The 22407-nt window shown below is 40.2% G+C and overlaps 1 protein-coding gene across 2 annotated transcripts in view; it reads right to left on the bottom strand.

Moving 5' to 3' along the window:
* Positions 1-750: 750 nt before the first annotated feature.
* Positions 751-22407, bottom strand: part of SLC25A12 (solute carrier family 25 member 12) — a 91377-nt gene continuing 69720 nt past the window's right edge. The window contains exons 14-18 of one of the 2 annotated variants that reach the window (XM_027128293.1): positions 8047-8187; positions 6074-6212; positions 3359-3517; positions 3159-3249; positions 751-1857 (exon numbers count right to left, since the gene is read on the bottom strand). In XM_027128293.1, coding sequence (XP_026984094.1) covers positions 1659-1857; positions 3159-3249; positions 3359-3517; positions 6074-6212; positions 8047-8187 — 729 coding nt within the window. In that variant the 3' untranslated portion in view covers positions 751-1658. The remainder of the gene's footprint in view (positions 1858-3158; positions 3250-3358; positions 3518-6073; positions 6213-8046; positions 8188-22407) is intronic. The other variant, XM_027128304.1, reaches the window with a different exon arrangement.

Below are 22407 nucleotides of genomic sequence, written 5' to 3'. Positions count from 1 at the left end.
TCTCTCTCTCTCTCTCTCTCTCTATATATATATATATATATTTTTTTTTTTTTTTTTTTGTCCTGAAACTTTTGCAAGAACATATCTGTGGACTACTTGCTTACTTTTAACCGGTGGTAATAGCAAAACAACTGTATTGCTATTTATTCCATTCCAATGAGAACAGCTGAATACATTTGGAAATAACTTGCTTTCGAAGCGAATTCTTTTGTTCCTGGAGGGCCTCGAGAGAGCCTATAGTGTGCTACAGGGCTGTCAGCCATCAGTTGATGAACCACGTGTAGGATATTAAGTGACTTGGTCCAGCTCCAGGCTCACCCCTTGAAAATATTTGCATACATTCTCATATGCCGGCTCACTGGCAATAGCAATAATGTTTTCCCAAAGCACTTTGCTAAAGTAAATAAATTCTGATGCTATACATCAAATCACAACCAGAGCAAAGTGTTGATGTGGCTGTCAAGATGCATGTTTAGATCTAAATTAGCAATCACACCCTTGGTGAGTGACTTTTGGAATAAGTTTGTATTTGGATTCATAATGAAGAGCCTAGACCCCACCAAATTATGAGATACAGCTTTTCTCTTTCTTCTGCACTCCTCTCACTCCACCACAGCCCTTTCCAAATCAAATGATTTCCTATAAAAGTGGGAAAGAGGGAAACCTGATCATTAGTTATTGGGAATCGGTAGTGAATCAAAATAAAAAGTACTATCGGTACCTTTATGAAGGAAAATCCAACTCCATGCATACATTTTGGTGTGCATTTTATTTTTGATTGGAATCATATCCATATGAAGGAAAATTGCCAAAGTATTCTTTACTCTTTTGAAAGCTAGGCCCTTGCCTTGCTGTGTCAGAGGAAGGCAAAACGAAGCCAGTAATGCTGGAGACATCCCTGTTTCCATATGCACACTGGCAGGAGAGGAGCTGTCTAGGAAATGCCTTTTGATTGATGAACAGAGGAGAATCTATACATACGTGAAATATAAATAGAAACCTATCAGTACACACACAAGTCATTGACCTGGTCCTCCGGCATCCACTGGCATGCATCTGTTCCAAAGGGTCTCTTCTTCAATGGTCTCAGCACTTTGTCTCATTATGCCTCTTATCAGCAAATACCTTTTTATTCCAGAAGGGAAAACAAGCTAGGAATTAAATACATCCAATACTGAATGCTTTATTTCCGTAAGTCACCAATAAGAGAATGAATTTAATTTTAATACATTTATTTTCGTGTAATTCTTAATAAAGCGCTTTCAAAACATTCTGTACATTTCAAGCCACTCAGAACTGCATTACATTCTATAAATGTGATTTGTCGGGATGAGGTGCCAAGATGTCTCTGTACAAAGATGTACAATATGTACAGTCACTGTAAGTGCAAGCTGTGCGAAGCAGTCTAGGACAGTAACTCATGCCAAGGCTTAGAAAACGTTTCAACACATAAAACTAAAGATTCAAACTGCGTTGTATTTTTTTTTTCCTGGGCAAATGATTAGTTTATAAACAAATATATGTATATGTCATATAGAAAGAATAGTTTGACCCCTCAGCTCAGTCAGCACCATGCAGCTGACTGGATGCGTTACGGGGCTGCTCTCCTAGGCCTCTCTCTCTAGGGCGCCATTTTGCCGCACTCGATGGTTGTCTCATCACTGAGCTGCCGCCGCCACCTTTGGCTGGGCCACAGCAACACTAGGAGGTTTAAATTTGGGGAGATAAAGGCCAAACTTGTTTTCGATGCCAGCAAAAGTGGCTGTGGCGAGTCTGTATCCGCCGATGTGGTCGGGATTGGCAGGAGGAAGGTCTGCGATGCGTGACTTAGGTGTTGGTTCTGAGCCAGAGGGTTTGCTGTTGATAGGGAAAGCCAATGGTTAGTGGGCTCGAGACTGATAAAGATGGAAAATACTGAACACTTTCAATCTGACCCACATGCCTCAAAGAAGAGTGTCTGTCCAGTGAGTTCCTTGTTATTTATGCTGCATTAGTCATTATTTATAGCTACTCTGAAAGCAACATATTCACATATTTGATTAAGAGAAATGGCTTCAATTTCATATACATATATAGATCCACAGAAAAGAGACCAGAAAAAATACACTCAACTATCACCACTCTGGGAAGTAGGAATACGGATGATTTTCTCTTTTCTCTTTTTGTTTTCCCAATTTTTTTACACTAAGCATAAATTAATCATAGAAAATTTACATCTTTCTTTTATTTTGACATAATTTTAAAAGCTAACTTTTAAGGTAAGAGACTCACGAAGGTTATTACTAAAATTACTTAAAGAGAAATAGATATAATTCTTACTTTTCCAGGATGTAAAAGTATAGAAAAGCCTGGAATTGTGAGACTGCTGTTCTTACTTTCTTTGTGTTAAGTCCCTCTACTTCTTGGTTCAACAGCTAATTCCCTACTTGGCTTCTGAGCAGGAAAGGGGTTCACAGGTTTATGAGGAAAAGACGCAGATACAGAATTTGATCTTCTGCTGAAAAGCTGGTAATTGCTTCCTTTGGGTAAAACCTTCGCCAGCAAATTCAAGTGATTCCTCTTGTCCACAGCACAAGCTTCAAGTACTAAGCTTCAAAAGGCCCAATTTCTGGCCTAAATGTCACCAGTGATTTTGTCCATGGGCATAACCTCTCTTTGAATTTTTTCTTTTTTTTGCAGTAAATCAGTTCTAAGAATGTCTATACCTATCTAAGAATAAATTATGGTGAATAATGAAATCTTGGGGGTGTGAAAGGGCTTGACTGAGTCTTAGAAAGTTTACAAAAGTGTAGCTAATACAAATTTATATTACTTCTGGAGAAAAGGCCATATATAATAGAATCCAAATAAGGAGCTAAATCCATGAAGCTCAGTATCTGCCTACACGTAGAAGACAGTTCTTCACGTTACATTTTAATTTGCTGCCTCCCTAAACTTTCCCCAAGTAACTGCTTAATACTTGTATGATGTCACCCTGCCAAGGTCTTACTCCTCCGACACTGAAGCTTCCCAAGTCCACTGTCTGTTTTAAATGTGTTGGTCCTGCAGGATCCTCTGTCCTGTCAGTTTCTGTTCCAAAGCTGCCTTAGTAGGCTGAACAAAGACCTGTTTGGGGTTTTGGTGCTTTCTTTATAAGGGAGTTGAAAAGCTGCACTTACAGGCCTCCAAAATCAATGTAAAACCACCGCTGGAGAAGTTCATAGGTGACCAAAGTAACACCAAACTGGGGAGAGGATCGAAACACTCGAGCTGAAAGAGAAAGACTGGGGCAGTTAACAGCAGGATGACTATGGCAAAGACAGCCAGTAATGGGACCAGGACCCCAATGCCAGCCTTTCCACATGGCCCCAGCCCCTACCTGCGGTCCCTTTCCAAAATGCAGAGGGCCCTTCTTCCCGGAGTATCTTCCTGAAACAGTCGATGACACCACTGTAGGTCGTTTGGCCAGCGCGGGCGGCCACCTGCAGTCTTGTCTTGATGACATCAGCAGGGGTCACCAGAGAAGCGGCAGGCACACCTTTCGGGAGAAAGGCACATTTAATTCATCCAAAGTGCCTTAACAAAGGAGAGACATACTGCTAAAACTAACAATACAATTAGCAGCTTTAACTAGAAGCTTCTTAAATAGATACCTGGGTGCTAATGGAAAAAGGATCTATAAGCCTATTAGCTGCTTCAATGGGGTCAGGGCAAAGCTCTTTTTTTTCTTTCTGAATTAGGAAAATCACTCTATATTGCATGATCCTGAAGAATTGTCAGAGGAAAAAAATGCAGCAACATTACTAGGACAATCCCCAAGTGTTCTTTAGGTTTCAATTATTTTACCTCCTTTCTTTTCTTAAATAAGATACAGTATTTTCATATATAATAGAAAAAATGAGGATAATGCCAATTTAATGAGCTGCTAAGTATATCTGATACCAAGCTGTAGTGTTTTTTGCTGATTCCTGTCACCTTACTGTGCAAGGTGAATATCAACACTCATATATCCACTCACCCGTTTGAGGGGCTAACTTGAGAGCTGACTGTGCCCGTTTCAGACATGCTTACATGACAGAAGTCATTACAACTGAAGCAGAGGAGGCCAGGCAGGCAGTTAAGGAACGTAAGGGAACTGATCATGAAAAGGCCTTGTCATCCGTCCCCTGTGCCCCAGCTCCCCGGGGCCATGTTAAGATTCAGCAGCAGCAGGACACACGAGATGGATTTCACAACCACACCTTTCATTTATAAAACAAAACAGGGAACAAAGGAGCAAGATAATCTTCCTCAGGGGGAAGAAATTCAATTTGGCCTCAATATCACGGAATGGTCACTAGGCAGATGGGGCCGTGACTCTGGGGGGGGGTTCTGTTAGAGACGAGGCAAACATCCCCCCGCAGAGCCCTCTACATTGTTCAGACAGAACTAGGTAAACTGCCGCCTTTGGAATGTTCTGAATTCTGAATGTTCTCAGTGCCTGCCAGCAAAGCTTTACAGGTAAAAATTAGAACAATTCATCTCTCATTCTGAAAACTGACATCGAATGTCTGTGGGCAAGAAGCTGGTGCTGACAGTTCCATGAAAATGTTTACTTGGTTCCGTCAACCACTGGCAAAACGCCTGTCCATGATAAGACTGTTCTTTGCTGCTGCCTGGACAGCAGAGAGAAAAGACTGGGGGGAAGATTTGCTGGCTCACACTTGAAATGGGGAGGCTTTGGTGAACACCCAAAAGGAACTGGATGAACACTCGGTGCCAAGACTGAGCAGGCAGCTTTACTGGCTTTCAAATTATACCTGCAAGTGACTGTCCCAAATAAGGGCTCAAGGCTCCCTGGGAGAGTTTCTTGATCATCACAAGTCATTCCCTATCATTGTGGATGAGAAGAGTAACATGCCCACCCGACACCCCTGGAAGCAAGGGCTCCTGCCACACACCACACTCCAGGGAGTGCTCGGGCTATCCTGCTGTGCTTAGCCAGCAAACCAGAGGAGAAGGTGCCCAGTGAGCCACACAGCAGTGCCAGGAGCCAAGTGGTAAGAGCCACCCTAAGCACCTGGGGACAGCCCTGGGTTTGTGCTCATTCACCTTGCCCATTTCTCTCCCTGACCAGCTGTAACGGGGAGCACACATGCGCCCTTTCCTTCTTCTGTCACATCTGAGGGCTGGTGCAACAAAGGACGCCTGGTCCTCCCCTTCTATCCTGAGTCAGCTCCCTCACAGCTCAAGAGGAAGGCTGGAGCATGAGATCAGGAGGAAGTGTCTTAGTACCTTCCTGCACTTGTTGGGCTCATCTTTCAGATGGAATCTCTTCTGTGCTTAAATCCAGTATCTTAGACCAGATGAGGATTTTCATTCGTTCCGTTAACATTTACTGAGCTCCTATTATTACTATGTTGGCCACGTAGGGAAGGCAAGGATGAACAGAATGAAACCCCTGCCCTCAAGGAGCTTCCAGTCCAGTACAGGGGGTAAAACTTATGCAAACAACCATTAATAAAAGACAAAAAGTGTTAAGCGACAGAGAAGAGACGCCAACGGAGTGCAAGGTGTGTGCTGGGGAAGTACGGCTCACTTTGGTCTGATGAGGACGATGGCAGAAGGAACAGGAACAGCTTCCTGAAGCAAACTCGATTTTGAGCCAAATCGTGTTGATTCCAATATACAGAATTAGAAAGTGAGAGCATGCTTAGACCTGTGCGTCAGGATGAGGTACAACAAAGCAACTGGTTTGATGAAGAATTTTTCCACCTTAATGCTTAGCTTGGCTGCACCCAAGGTTTCAGGGGTAGAGGAGGCTAAGGAACACGTTACTGATGAAAGCCCAATTGAGATGGGCAGAGCTAATTTGGCTCTAAGTTGCTAAGCTGCATTAAGCTGTTTATCCACATTATGCAAATGAAATTAACTCTCATCAGAATTACAGCACACCTCGCAAAGGAGAAAAAGGGATCATATTTAAACTAAGTCAGATACAAACAATAACCTTTCCAGAAATAAAGGGGGAAAGCACATACAGATTCTGTACTTCTTAAAGAGAATGTAGGGGGAGGCGGGGACTCTTTTGGTTTAAAAAAAATATTGTAGTTACCTGCCATGGCTCCAGCTGTAAGGAGATATATACCTCCCACGTGTCCGTGTTCATCAGCCAGAAGTAGTTTGCAGTGAGCATAAACAGGAAAATAGATTGCAGAGAAGGGAATGTCTCGGAGGAAGCACGCTTTGGCACCCTGTCACACAGTGAGGAAACAGTGCGAAACAGTTGTGTAAACAAGGTGTGAATGCCCACCAGGGATCCAGGGTGACAAGCCTGAGATGTCCCTCAAACAGCTTTGGGACTGATGTGGAAGGGAAATGGGAGAACCAGCTGGGCACAGGGAAGTAGAGAGACACGGCTCAAAGTTTGAGAAACACTGGTGGACCCAGGAGTCCTAGAGTTAGTTAACTGGGTAATGATGGTATTCTGACAACTAAGCATTTTCTGGCATTTCCAGTATAGATTCAGATTTTAAGGTTAATAAAAATTCAATGCTCAAATCTCTAGGCTGCTTGTTCTGTTTGGCTTTGGTGAGTGCCAGGGGGAGGGCGTGTGGGTGGGAACAGACTTAGAAACCCAATATTAATAGCTTGATTTCAAAGCAACCAGCAAAGGCAGCCCCCAAAACTAACAAATTACCAATTCAACCCACCTCAGCTTTGAGTCCCTGAAGTACCAGGTAAGAAGCTATGGACAGGAGCAGTGGAAAAGGAAAGTGACTATTTTAGGGAAGGGGAAAAAGAAACCACCAATCTTCCCTCCTCATTCCCCATGTCCTAAATAGCAGAGGACGGGGGAAACCCAGACAAAATATTTTAGCAGGAAATTTCCCTGGGAGTAGAAATCCAGCCAGGTACAGCTTGTCTCAGTGACTGAGGTCGCAATGAACACCTTCCTCAACCCCACTATTCTACTCCCCAGGCTTTAGCTAGCCAGGCAAAAACTCCGTCTTTGGTACTTGTTTCCCCGATGGCTCTGTTTTTAAAAGACAAACTCAAACATTAAAAAAAAAAAATTCCTGGGACTCTCTGAAAGATGATACAGAGAGAAACAACTTTAATCAAATCAGCTCTCAAAGGGAATTCCAAAAAGGATGGAAGCTGGGGGCAGAGGAGAGGGAATATGTACAAAACTCTCTCAGGATAGGCATCATTGGTTTACTGGTCTCCTAAGAGCCTTGTAGCTGTGTGATTCTAATCTAGAGAATTTCTAATTTCCAATTTGTAGCTACAGAAGCCAATTTACACATTTCTACTGTGATGGATCTATAAATAAATCAGATGCTGTGGAAACACAGTTGTCTATAAAAGCTAAATTTACGTATACCCCCTTTATACCAGGCAAAAGAATAGAAAGAAATATTCTTCCTTGTTTAAGAAAAATAATAGCTTCTGCTCCATTACATCTGATGTGTAATGATGGGAGTAAGTACACCTGTGGGGAAGGACTCTGTTGACTGGCGTTTTGCTAAAGTACAGTACACCCTGGTTTGGTTTGGTTTTGTGTTTTTAAATGGAATTCATTATTGACAAATCCCACCACTTAACTTCTTAAAGACCTGAATCCTACCAAACTCTACTACTGTTTCACTGTGGTCAAATTATTAAGACAAAGAGAAGCTCCTACTGGGAAGATAACAATAGAGATAACTCAGACTCAAAATAAACGTAAGACTATTTTGAAGTCCTAAACCAGCCCCAAAAGAACACCAAAGAAACTTCCCAAACCCACCATCAAATAAAAGGCTGTGAGCCTGCAGCCAGCTGGTCTGCAGGGCTGGCCTCCCTGCTGGCAGCTTCACAAAGGCCTGAAGATGACAACAGGAGAGCATGTTTGTATATCCCAATGCCTCTAATAGAAGTGTCCTGGTTTTTCCTTTTTGTTTGATTTTCTACTCCAGGGACCACCCTGCTGGACAAGATTCCTTTTCCATTTGGCGGGGGAGAAGTCTGGTTCCACATTTTTTCACATTTCTATTGAGTACATTGCAACTTCTCTACTGAGATAACCCAAGGGAATCTACTCACCTTATACAGACCAAAGAGTCCCAGGTCGCGGAGCACATTCAGGGCACTGACCCTGGGTCCTGTGGTGATCTCTCCAGCTACCTGCAGGCGAATCTTGACTATCTCCAGAGGGTTAGTAAAGATGACCTGAGAGCCACCAGCCTGCAGGCAAGAAAGGAGAGATAGAGCAGATTTCCAAATCAGCCCCACCGGAAGTACAGGCAAGAAAAATCCGGAGATGCCTCCACATTGTACCACTTTACGCTTCCCTCTTCACGGGGGAATGAGAGTCCGATGCTTTGGCCTATGCTGGAGGGGCTCACAGGGATGGCCCGAAACTCTGTCTCAAGCTTTGTTTCTATTTGAAATGTCAAGAGTGTTTCCCAGAGCAGTCTTTCCAGGGTTAACCCAGCCATATGCAAAATGGCAAAACTAATAAACTCATTTGGAAAACAAAAGTGAAGCCAGATGTGGCAGCACGAGAGCCAATGAAAGGGAAAAGATGGTAGAAGATTGACTGGTATCTTTTACCATGCTGGAGCTAAAATTCGGATCTACAACAGTTTCTTTCCTCTTCTTAGCAAGCATTCTCCTTAGCTCAACCACCTGCTTCTGCTTCACTGGATTGCAGAGCAATTAACACAGAGGTGTTTCTGCCCCACAGAGGTGGCTTAAGTCAAAGGGGAAAGTCTCCTCTAGTTCAAATTCTAAAATGTACTATCCTGAACAAAACTCTGAGACAGATCTACAACTACACCCACACAAAAGAAGATAATTTGGAAGGACAATTGCAGTATCATTTCAAGACCAAACCAGAAACACTGTTCAAAGACAGAGCTGGAAAATGGAACATCTAGTTACCATGAAAACGAGGGGGCAAATCAAAGCCACACTCCACACTCTCTAGTGGTGGGTGACTGACAGAGATATTTGAATTTGGCTAATGAAAGTGTATTTGCACCTGAAATCTGTTAACTAGTGGTGGGGGGGAAATGTTTAACAAAACTGCTACCAACTCCTTTTTTGGTTTCTGTGAGAAAGAAAAAAAGTGTTTATGTGTATGTGTGTACATATGGATATATAAAAATAAATAAAAATTTAAAAATATATATATACATCTCCATTCATGAAGTGAAAAAAATCTCATTTCCACATCTTCATCTCAAGTGTAGCTGTTTACATTATATGATCAGAACCACATTCGTATAATCATAATACATTATATAATCATAACTTCACTGTAATAGCATGTCACATGTGAAACAGGAAACGGGTACCTCACTGGTGATTCTAATTCCACAGGTATGGGTGGACTACAAACAACACCCATAGAACTCACAAGCAGGGGCTACCCTGGTGGCGGAGTGGTTAAGAATCCACCTGCCAATGCAGGGGACACGGGTTCGAGCCCTGGTCCAGGAAGATCCTACATGCCGCGGAGCAACTGAGCCCGTGCGCCACAACTACTGAGCCTGCGCTCTAGAGCCCACGAGCCACAACTACTGAGCCTGCGTGCCACAACTACTAAAGCCCGTGCGCCTAAAGCTCGTGCTCCGCAACAAGAGAAACCACCGCAATGAGAAGCCTGTGCACCACAACGAAGAGCAGCCCGTGCTCACCGCAACTAGAGGAAGCCCGTGCGTGGCAATGAAAACCCAACACAGCCAAAAATAAATAAAATAAATTTATAAAAATTAAAACAATGGGGCTTCCCTGGTGGCGCAGTGGTTGAGACTCCGCCTGCTGATTCAGGGGACGTGGGTTCGTGCCCTGGTCCGGGAAGATCCCACATACCGCAGAGCGGCTGGGCCCGTGAGCCATGGCCGCTGAGCCTGTGCATCCGGCGCCTGTGCTCCGCAACGGGAGAGGCCACAACAGTGAGGGGCCCGCGTACCGCCAAAAAAAAAAAAAAAAAAGTAAAAATTAAAATAAGTTATAAAACAAAAAATACTCACGAGCAACATTCAATGCCACCTCAGTACTCTACCTTCACCCACACTCCCGTTCATTTTTTCTAAAACCCACAGCCCTCCCAGACCTTTTCCAAGGGGGAGCAACAAGTCCCAGCCCATTCTCCTAACTGGCCAGGGGCTATAAACCAACTAAATACTCTTGTTCCAATCCTGATCCCTTATTCCTATCAACATCCACAACTGCCAACAGTGACACAAGATTCCTTTCCTCTTTGTGAGACGCTTACTGTCTTGGATTCCTCAGGGCCCTAATCCTCTTTTTGTCCACCAAGCACAGAGGGTGCAGCAATTTGCTGTCTCCCTGTGGACTTCCTGCGACTCCCAACTCTACACAATCCAGACCACTGGCACACAGGCCCCTGAATGACGACTGACCCAATTTTACATGTTGGTTTGCCTGTGTTTCTCTCTCTTTTAATCTAGGGCACTGCGGGCAGGAGGAAGTATTTCAATGTTTCAATCGAAGCAAACAATACTTTCAAAAGGATTGCTGGGTGAAAAATTATGTCAAAATGATAATCCAAGTAATTGCTCCCCGTAGCTAGCATTAAAGACCAAACCAATCGAAAAAGTTGACTACTTCCCTGAAATCTCTTGTTTAAATAATTGTTGCAAAGGCTATCTTTGGGGAAATGCGCTTTATGTTCTAAACTAAAGCAGATTAAATTAAAAAAAGAACCAATTTTTATTATAATCCCCCAAATTTGCCACCACCAGATGATGTCAACCCCTGGGCGCTACTCATTAAACATGGACGTTATGTTTAAATAAATACAAGGTTCTTTCATGTTTTTAACCATTAGTAAATTATAACATCCTGCAGAGCAGGAATACTCCAACTAGCGCTCCCCCCAGCCACAGCTCCCTCCTCCTCACTCTCTCACAGACCCTTCTGGAAATAACTGCCAGGTACTGAGGTTTGTATTTCTTTAACAACTCTTCAAATTTCTTTCCACGGGTACATGTAATAAGCTTTCAATTAGAACAGTACACAACTAAAAGAAGGACACACAAACACATTAACCACTGCACGCTTTGAAGATCTGTTACCCAGCACATATACTAAGTCCCAGCAACGCACTGGAAACAACCACAAAACTAAACATATATATATATATATATATATATATGAAACATGACAAATGAGTGTGTAAACAATGAAACAATGACACTATGATCAAGGCACACACCGTGAGTTTGTTTCACACCTATGTATGTACTCTACTATGACTGAAGGAGAAAATTTCTACCAATTTCATAGTCTGTATATGCTTTAAAAATTAATAATCATTTTTAAGAACTTTATGATAGACCTGGGAATATGTAGACAAATATTATTCCAGATGAAATGGAACAAGACCCCATGGGGCACTCCTAGGTAAAAATCCTTTCTGGGTCCCCCGTTTCTAGTTTGTAGGAAATAGGCTTCATTCAGCCTCCTTGACCTTCCCTCAGTTCCAAAGGGCAGATTCAAACAGTCGCTTTTCAGGGAAGGGAGGGAACACAGAAACAAAGCAGGAGCAATCAAGAAACAATACTGCAGCCATGGGGCGGGGTCCTGGTGCCTCCTCAAGGAATATACGTAACAAAATACCTTTGAGTTCTTCTGCAGGAACTAAGGCCCCTACCCAGGTGGAGGACGGTAACTTCAGGTTGAGCACAGGATTCCTGGAACACTGCCTGGTTATCTCACCACCAACCAATCAGAAGAAAGGTACACAGTGGAAGATAAGGAAGACTCTGACCCCCTCCCCAAATGATTCACTCTTTAAAAACTTTCACGGTTGAGCAGAATCTTTGAAGTTGGTTTTTGGACACGAGTCCGCCTTCTGCCCAGACTGCCGGGCTCCTAAAGCAAACTTTCCTTTTCCAACCAACACTTGCCTCTCAAGTACTGGCTTTCAAGAGGCAAGCAGCTGAACCTGACTTCAGTAATACAGAAACACTGAGTAATAAAGATTGCTATCTAATTTGTCTAAAACTTTGGATATTTTATAACACTTGAAGGAAAACATACAAGGCAAATACAGATTGTCCTTTTTTTTTTTTTTGGTGGTGTGTGGGCCTCCGTTGCGGAGCACAGGCTCCAGACGCGCAGGCTCAGCGGCCGTTGCTCATGGGCCCAGCCGCTCCGTGGCATGTGGGATCTTCCTGGACCGGGGCACGAACCCGCGTCCCCTGCATCGGCAGGCGGACTCTCAACCACTGCGCCACCAGGGAAGCCCCTAAGACTGTCCTTTTTTAAACGCTGAGGTTAACCACTCTCATACATATTAAACTGGGAACAGGGGGCAGGGGGAATAAGATTTGCAATTAATTCAATCACTCTGATAAGAAATGTAGTGACAAAGAATGAGGATTATGATGTTATCACATCCTTAACTTTTTCCCCTCCGAGAAACAAACACCAGGAAAATATCATTTTTCCTCTATATTAAGATGCTACTGATTATTAAGTGATATCATGAATATAATAACAGCTTTCCACAGGGAAAAAACACTGCTTACAGTAAATATAATCACTTAATATACAGAATTTCAGAAATGTTAAATTGTGAAATAAAAATATAATTTTCAATTTAAAAAGTACCTGTATTTTTACAAATATGCTAACGTTTGCTATTTTAAAAAGCAATAAAATTAAACAGAAAAAAATTTTAAATGCCCATAAGTAAACAGTTAAGTAGAAATAATTATATGCTCTTAATAAGGCAATAAGATTAGGTAATAAATCATGCCAAGTGACATAAATAGAACATAAAGTATTAGGTACCCATTGGTTACAAATATATCAAAATTTACCTAAGTTTATCAAAACCAGAATAGCTTTAGAGATGAAAACATTGGTTGCTCCCCTGGAAGGAGAAATAAATAGCTAGGAGAAAGAATTTGCAAAGCATATGCTGTTATATCTCTTAAATTCTGAATCATATGAATGTATTAACTATTCAAAAACAAAAAACAACCCCCCCACGAGCACCACAAATAAGAAACAGAACTGGCCTTAGAAACAATGGCTCTTTTTACAGACTAGGTCCTCTCTCTCACATTCTTCCCCATGGTAAACTTGGTAATTCATACACTTTAAATGAATTTTTAAAAACTAGTTAGCACTTGTTATCTGTGGATCCAAAACTTTTAAAAGGCTTACCAACATACACATATATGAACATCAAAAAAATCTAACCAATTAAAGCTAGTGATCTGAAATAATAGACACCAAGATAAATAAAATTTCAGGTTAAAGCATGATGATACGCAACTATAACATAAATATATATGGACGTTTAACGTGTGTGCATATGTATGTGTGTTCATGTAAGTATGCAAGCATAAAGTTAAGACCACACTGGTTCCTGGGGATGGGAGTGGGAGAAACTATTTCCAAACAGCTCTTTAAAGAGATGTGCAAGCTCAGCTTGCCAAGAAAGACATGGCTTAGGGAGCTGGCTAGCTACCAATTGTGGCTCCCAGGATTAGTAAATGCTCCAACTATCAAGTGGACCTCTTGCTGCACCTATATGGGCATGGGTATGGGTGTGTGTGTGTGTGCCCATGTGCACATATAGGCCAAAGACAGAAGAGTAGAAAGATTCCAGGTTTGGAAGGCTGTTGACCTATATGGTCGTTAACTTTGTAACTTTAGATAGGTCATAACCTTTCCATTCCTTGGTTTCCTAATATGACAACAGAGATTCCAGCAACCTCACAGAGTTCTTGTGCACTAACCTAAGGTGAGAGCGCTACGCAGATTGAAAACACCTGCAGCATAATGGGGTTACATCAGTCCTTTGTTGAGCAATAAATACATTTTGAGTTTTATGACTTATCCATTCAGAAGTATCTACTCCCTGAAAGAGGTAATGTGATCAGTCAGGTAAGTGCTCTGGCTAAGTTTAACAACATAAAAACCAGAGAGATGATTAGAAAATACATGTAGGTCAGTCCCTTTAGACTTTTGAACTTCCTGCTTTGCTGACTCAGAAAGACATTAAATTTTTTCCCACTTAGGTTTATGAATGTGTCTAAAAAACTCTATATCATCTTTTTCTTTTATAAAACCAACACAGAGACTATTAAGATAATTAATAGGCAAGTCACAGCCTGGGAAAAATATTCATAACACATACACCTGACAAAGGACTGTATCCATGATTTATAAAGAACTCCTACAAATCAATAACAAAATATGAATAACCTAATAAAAATAGGCAGAAGACTGGAACAGATACTTCACTGAAAAAGATGTAAAAAGCCAATAAACACATGAAAGGATGCTCAATATCTTTAGTCATCAGGGAAATGCAAATTAAAACCACAGCAAGATATCACTTCACACCAAGCAGAATGACTAAAACAAAAAGACTAAAAATATCAAACATTGTTGAGGATGTGGAGTAACTGGAATATTTGTACACTGCTGAGGAGACTGTAAAATGGTCCACCCACTTCAAAGAACCAACAGGCAGTTTCTTTTAAACTGAACATACATCTACCCTAGTCTACTCTTAGTCACCCAAGAAAACTGAAAACATATGTTGACAAAAATATTTGTACAAGAATGTTTGTAACAACCTTATTTATAATAGATAAAAACTGGAAACAACCCAAATGTCCATCAATAGAAGAATGGACAAGCAAATTGTAGCTAATTCATACCATGGAATAATAGTAAAATGAAAAACAAACAAAAAACCCAATACTGATACCCACACAATAACAAGGATGACTCTTGAAAACACTCTGTTAAGCAAAAGAGGCCGACCATAAAAGAATGCATTTCGTGCGAGTTGTTGATATGAAATCCAAGAAGGAACAAAACTGTTGACAGAAATCAGTATGGTGGCTGCCTGGGGGAGGGGAGGAATGACTGATTGGAAAGAGGCATGAATTAATTTTCTGGAGTGAAATGTTCTTTATCTCACTCTTGAGTGGTGATTTCATGGATGTATACAATTGTTAAAACTCATTAAGCTGACAGCTAAGTTTTTTTAATACATTAATTATACCTAAATAACATATATATGTATATATATTCAGATATATGCTAAATTTCTATGATATATATCTATGTAATATTTTAAAAAAAGAAAGAAAAGCCACTACAAAGTTGAATGGTCTCATCTAGATTTACTTTGACACATGGAGAAGGCCTTGATTTGATTCCCTAAGACAGCATCATAGAACAAAAGGAGTTGGTCTTTTCTTTAAAATCAAAATATTTGGGTGTACATGAAAACTGCAGCATATATTAGCTGTGTGATTTGGGGTGAGAGTTAGCCTGTCTGACCTTCTGTTTCTCATCTACCCATTTTATAGGAGGTGGTATTAGTGCATGTTAAGGTAATTGGAAAAATTCTACGTTGACAACGAAGTATTGATATTATTCCTGCACACAACAGATACCATAATTAAACACTCAATTATATATATATATATATTTATTTAATAAATTTATTTATTTTCATTTATTATTTTTGGCTGTGTTGGGTCTTCGTTGCTACCTGCGGGCTTTCTCTAGTTGCGGCGAGCAGGGGCTACTCTTCGTTACGGTGCGCAGGCTTCTCATGGCAGTGGCTTCTCTTGTTGCGGAGCATGGGCTCTAGAGCACATGGGCTTCAGTAGATGCAGCTCATGGGCTCTAGAGCACAGGCTCAGTAGTTGTGGCGCACGGGCTTAGTTGCTCCACAGCATGTGGGATCTTCCCAGACCAGGACTCAAACCCGTGTCCCCTGCATTGGCAGGTGGATTCTTAACCACTGCGCCACTAGGCAAGCCCTAAACACTCAATTATATTTATGTCTGATATGGACATGTAATATATGTATGTGTAACATATATGTATACATTTATACATATATAAAGGGAGACTTTCTAAGAGAAAAATGAAAACATATGGCCTGACAAGAACGGCTCACCTGTGAGAACAATGAGAAAAATTATTTGAAACCTACTGTTACATATACATTACTCATAAGCATCCATAACAGATATTTACTGAGTAACTGTATCCATACGCATACGCTCTTATCTCATCCCCACCTAAAGAAGGGGGGAGAAATTTAATCTAAAGTTCGAGTTATAGATACAACAACAAAAAAAAACGTATCACATCTAAATCATAAATTCTGAACTATTAAGTCTTTTTTGAGAAGATTTTAATATAGATATAAAATACGTTTGGTTAATGTTCCCAATGAAGATTTAAAATTTGAAAACGCACACTCTGTTTATAATTCTGTTCCCAAAGGTTATATCTATTTCCAAAGTGAGAAGCTCCACTGTGATTTTCTGCTGCCCTTAGAAAGTGAGAGCTGCTTGCATTTCTAATCAGGAGGTCAGAGCCAACAAAACTTCCATCTGGTTTAAAAAAGAATGTGCATCATATGGTCACCTTATCTATGATAAAGGAGGAAAGAATATACAATGGAGAAAAGACAGCCTCTTCAGTAAGTGGTGCCGGGAAAACTGGACAGCTCCATGTAAAAGAATGAAATTAGAACATTTCCTAACACCATACACAAAAATAAACTCAAAATGGATTAGAGACCTAAATGTAAGGCCAGACACTATAAAACTCTTAGAGGAAAACATAGGCAGAACACTCTATGACATAAATCACAGCAAGATCCTTTTTGGCCCACCTCCTAGAAAAATGGAAATAAAAACAAAAATAAACAAATGGGACCTAATGAAACTTCAAAGCTTTTGCACAGCAAAGGAAACCATAAATGAGACGAAAAGACAACCCTCAGAATGGGAGAAAATATTTGCAAACCAAGCAACTGACAAAGGATTAATCTCCAAAATTTACAAGCAGCTCACGCAGCTCAATATCAAAAAAACAAACAACCCAATCCAAAAATGGGCAGAAGACCTAAATAGACATTCCTCCAAAGAAGACATACAGGTTGCCAACAAACGCGTGAAAGGTTGCTCAACATCACTAATCATTAGAGAAATGCAAATCAAAACCACAATGAGGTATCACCTCACACCAGTCAGAATGGCCATCATCAAAAAATCTACAAACAATAAATGCTGGAGAGGGTGTGGAGAAAAGGAAACCCTCTTGCACTGTTGGTGGGAATGTAAATTGATACAGCCACTATGGAGAACAGTAGGAAGGTTCCTTAGAAAACTAAAAATAGAACTACCATATGACCCAGCAATCCCACTACTGGGTATATACCCTGAGAAAACCATAATTCAAAAAGAGACATGTACCACAATGTTCATTGCAGCACTATTTACAATAGCCAGGACATGGAAGCATCCTAAGTGTCCATCGACAGAAGAATGGATAAGGAAGATGTGGCACATATATACAATGGAATATTACTCGGCTATAAAAAGAAACGAAATTGAGTTATTTGTAGTGAGGTGGATGGACCTAGAGTCTGTCGTACAGACTGAAGTTAAGTCAGAAAGAGAAAAACAAATACCGTATGCTAACACATATATATGGAATCAAAAAAAAAGGTTCTGAAGAACGTAGAGGCAGGACAGGAATAAAGACGCAGATGCAGAAAATGGACTTGAGGACACAGGGAGGGGGAAGGGTAAACTGGGACGAAGTGAGAGAGTAGCACTGACATATATACACTACCAAATGTAAAACAGATAGCTAGTGGGAAGCAGCTGCATAGCACAGGGAGATCAGCTCGGTGTTTTGTGACCACCTAGAGGGGTGGGATAGGGAGAATGGGAGGGAGACGCAAGAGGGAGGGGATTTGGGGATATATGTATACGTATAGCTGATTCACTTTGTTATACAGCAGAAACTAACACAACATTGTAAAGCAACTATACTCCAATAAAGATGTTAAAAAATATATATAATGTGCGTGCATGCGTGTGTGTGTGTGTGTGTGTTTATGTCTGTACATGCACAAAAGCACGTCTATAAAAGCATTAGGAGGAAATATACCGAAATGTTGACAATGAAAAATAAAACTTTCATTTGGTAATATCTCTGCTCAAAGCAAAACACCGGAAAAAATTAAGGTTAAAAATTTGTGTGAAAGATCAAAGACCTAAATGTAAGATCTAAAACTATAAAACCCTCAGAAGAAAATAGAGGTATAAATCTTCATGATCTTGGATTAGGCAATGACTTCTTAAATAAGACACAAAAAGCACAAGCAACAAGAGAAAATATAGATAAGTTGGACTTCATTAAAATCAAAGTCCAGTTCTTCAAAGGACACAGTCAAGAAAGTGAAAAATATTTGCAAATCATGTATCTGGTAGGGTACACTATATATAGAACTCTTGTGTGTATACAGAATTCCCTAAATACACATAGAACTCTTACAATTCAATAATAAAAAACGAACAACCCAGCTAAAACATGGGCAAATATTCTGAATAGATTGTTCTCCAAAGATAAACAAATGCCAGTACATTCATGAAAAGATGCTCAACACTGTCAGTCATTAGATCACAGTAAGATACCATTTCATACCACTAGGATGGCTATAACGAAAAGACAGATAATAATAAGTATTGGCAAGAATGTGGAGAAATCAGAACCCCCATACATTGCTGGTAGGATTGTAAAATGCTGCAGCCACTTTGGAAAACAATCTGGCAGTTCCTCAAAATACTAGTTAGGGTTACCATATGACCCACCAATTCCACTCCTAGGTATAAACACAAGAGAAATGAAAACATATGTCCACAAAACTTCTTACATGAATGTTCATAGCAGCATTATTCATAATAGCCAAAAGGTGGAAACAACCCACGTGTTCAACAACTGATGAATGGATACAAAAAATGTGGTATTATTGGTATAATGAAATATTATTCAGCAATAAAAAAGGCCTGAAATACTGATACATACTACAACATGAATAAACCTTGAAACGTTACACTAAGTGAAAGAAGCCAGACACAAAATATTGTTTGATTCCATTTATATGAAATGTCCAGAAATGGTGAATCTATAAGGACAGAAAGTTTACGAGTAGTAGCCTAAGACTTGATGGGGAGAGGGCGGGAAAATTGGAAGGCAATAGCTAAAGGGTACTAGGTTTCTTTTGGGGATGAGAATGTTCTAAAATTGACTATGGTGATAGTTGCACAGCTCTGTGAATATACTTAAAACTGCTGAATTGTACACTTTAAGTGTGGGGAATTGTATGATATGTGAACTCTATCTCAATAAAGCTGTTATTTTAAAATTTTTTCCTGAAACATAGCAAGCATTCGATGAATGAGAGAATGAATGAAAGACTGAACGAATGGAAACATAAACCAAGTATGAAAGAATATAGATTAGAGACAGAAGTGGTTTGAATCTCAATTTTTCCATTTACTAAGTGCTTGATTTCACTGAGCTTTTAGTTTCTTCGACTCTAGCTGGGAATAATGAGATAATGCCTATAAAGTGTTCAGTCCAGTGCAAGAGGCTCAAGAAACGGTAGCTATTATTACAATGAATTATAATCATAAGCACGTATTTTCTTTGGTGACATGTAGAAATGAAGCAAATCACGATAAGGAATTCTACTTTCAAATTACCACAGTGGAATATGTTTAGATATAAGATTAGGTTTTATCTGGTGAGAATGGTCAGAACTACCCTTTTTCTATGAGATATAAACATTTCCTAAGTCTAGTTCCTTGCACAGGAAGAAACTCTAAATCCTTCTCAGCCTTGACAGCTTGTTGGATGAGAATGAATAAATGGAAGAAAGAATGAATGAAAACATACCAAATATGAGTTAATAGAGATTTGGAGACAAAAGTGGTTTGACTCTCACCTTTGCCATTCACTAAGTGCTAGATGTCTCTCAGGTTTTAGTTTCTTCAACTCCAATTGGGAATAATAATGACAGAATGCCTATAAAATGTTCAGCCCAGTAAGAAAAGTCCCTACATGCTCATTAGCATTCCAGCAGATTAGAGCTACAGTAAAAGCAAAACCCAGCATCAATGATAATAGTAATACTGTAGTTAGGTTGAGTGGTAGGCTCATGGATGCTCATTTTATTATAACTTTTTGTTTATATAATGTGTTCTCTTTTGCATATATCTAATATCACATACTTTTAAAAACAGATCACAAAATAAAACAAACAACAAAAAAACACATAATGCTTAAGGACTGGATATTTTCATTTCTTGGTCACCTCAATGATCTAGTTAGTGTACATCATTTTTCCTAAAGGACGGCACAGTCATTTTCAGAGCAGTAGAATTTCCCTCCCCTATGTAGGGAACTCAAGACCCTAGTCCTAGCTGATTCTTCTGCTACGGAAAAAAAAGCTGTAAAGTCAATACTAACTGCTCAGTTTGAGCCATTTCTTCTGAATTAATCTGCATTAGGTCAACACATTAGGTATTGGGCTGGCAAAAAGGTTTGTTCAGTTTTCTCCGAAAGATGGCTCTAGTAGCACTTAGTTGCCTTTAACTTCATTCAAAATAATTTTGTTAGACTGTATGTGACAGCTGTCATATCAGCATGCATTTAAAAAAAGACTTGTCAAAATTGGTGAATTTTTGTGTAGGCATTTTAATATTGAAGATGGAAGAAAAAAAGCAACATTTTCGGCCTATTATGCTTTATTTGTTATTTCAAGAAAGGTAAAAATGTAACCGAAATGCAAAAAAAGATTTGTGCAGTGTATGGAGAAGGTACTGTGACTGATTGAACGTGTCAAAAGTGGTTTGCAAAGTTTCGTGCTGGAGATTTCTCTCTGGATGATGCTCTATGGTCGGGTTGAGCAGTTGAAGTGGATAGAGATCAAACCGAGACACTGAGAACAATCAACGTTATGCCATGCAGGAGATAGCCAACATACTAAAAATAAGCAAATCAAGCGCTGAGAATCATTTGCACCAGCTTGGTTATGTTAATCGCTTTGATGTTTGGGTTCCACGTAAGTTAAGCGAAAACACCTTCTTGACCGTATTTCCGCATGCAGTTCTCTACTTAAATGTAATAAAAACGTTCGTTTTTAACACAAATTGTGATGGGTGATGAAAAGTGGATACTATACAATAATGTGGAATGCAAGAGATGGTGGGGCAAGCGAAATGAACCCACCAGTCACACCAAAGGCCAGTCTTCATCCAAAGAAGGTGATGTTGTGTATATGGTGGGATTGGAAGGGAGTCCTCTATTATGAGCTCCTTCTGGAAAACCAAACGATTAATTCCAACAAATACTGCTCCCGATTAGACCAACTGAAAGCAGCACTCGACAAAAAGCGTCTAGAATTAGTCAACAGAAAAGGCATAATCTTCCAACAGGATAATGCAAGACCATATGTTTCTCTGATGACCAGGCAAAAACTGGTACAGCTTGGCTAGGAAGTTCTGATTCATCTGCCGTATTCACCAGACATTGCACCTTCAGATTTCCATTTATTTAGGTCTTTATAAAATTCTCTTAATGGAAAAAATTTCAATTCTCTGTAAGACTGTAAAAGGCACCTGGAACAGTTCTTTGCTCAAAAAGATAAAAAGTTTTGGGAAGATGGAACCATGAAGTTGCCTGAAAAATGGCAGAAGGTAGTGGAACAAAAGGGTGAATTTGTTGTTCAATAAAGTTCTTGGTGAAAATGAAAAACGTATCTTTTATTTTTACTTAAAAACCGAACGGACTTTTTGGCCAACCCAATACATCTTTAAAATTGAGTGATGTTTGGAAGAACAGCTGCACTCCTCTCACTTGGTGGCACTGACAGCATTCAGCCAAACACCCACAGGACACTCCACATTCTATCACCACCCGTACCCAGGATCCTGAGGGTTGGGCTCTCCTGATTAGCCTCACGGGCAGCCACTCTTCCTAGTGTTTATCTGGTGGCTGCTTACCATGTTTCATTCAGCAAAAAGAGTATTCCTATATTCCACAGTGCCTGATATTCTATCAGCAGAGACTCATCCTTTTTGTTTAAGGTTATTCTCTGTTGAAATATATAGACTTTTGGGAGAAGTAGCAGATTGTGCTTTAACAGTCATTTATACTGTAGTGTGATCGAATTCATCAGTAGAAACTCAATAATTATACATTTTCTTTCCTCCCTGAAATGAAGAGATGTAGAGGAAACAGGGAAGCAGAAAGTGTTTGTGGTGAAGAAGTACATACAACCTAATCATCCTCCTATAGCCCAACCTATTTTTCACACTGTCAATTTCCAGCTAGACAATCCATCAAAGCGTCCAGAAATGAGTCAAAGCGTCCAGAAATAAATCTCTTAAGGAAGAGATTCAGACTGTCAGCACAACCCTCGAGGCACCCCAGACTTCAAGAGAAATTCCCAAAGTTCAAAAATAGAAACAGGGTCAATACCTAGGAAGAACAAAGGAACCAAATATCTGATTATAATTTAACCACTTAGGTCACATGTCAGACAAGGGAACAAGTCAGGTTCATGGGCAAAAACCTCTGGAT

The sequence above is a fragment of the Aethalodelphis obliquidens genome, unplaced genomic scaffold (genome assembly GCF_003676395.1).
Source record: "Aethalodelphis obliquidens isolate GAN/ISIS:26980383/991018 unplaced genomic scaffold, ASM367639v1 scaffold2, whole genome shotgun sequence".
Classification (NCBI taxonomy): Eukaryota; Metazoa; Chordata; class Mammalia; order Artiodactyla; family Delphinidae; genus Aethalodelphis; species Aethalodelphis obliquidens.
This window is presented reverse-complemented; position numbering and strand designations above follow the sequence as displayed.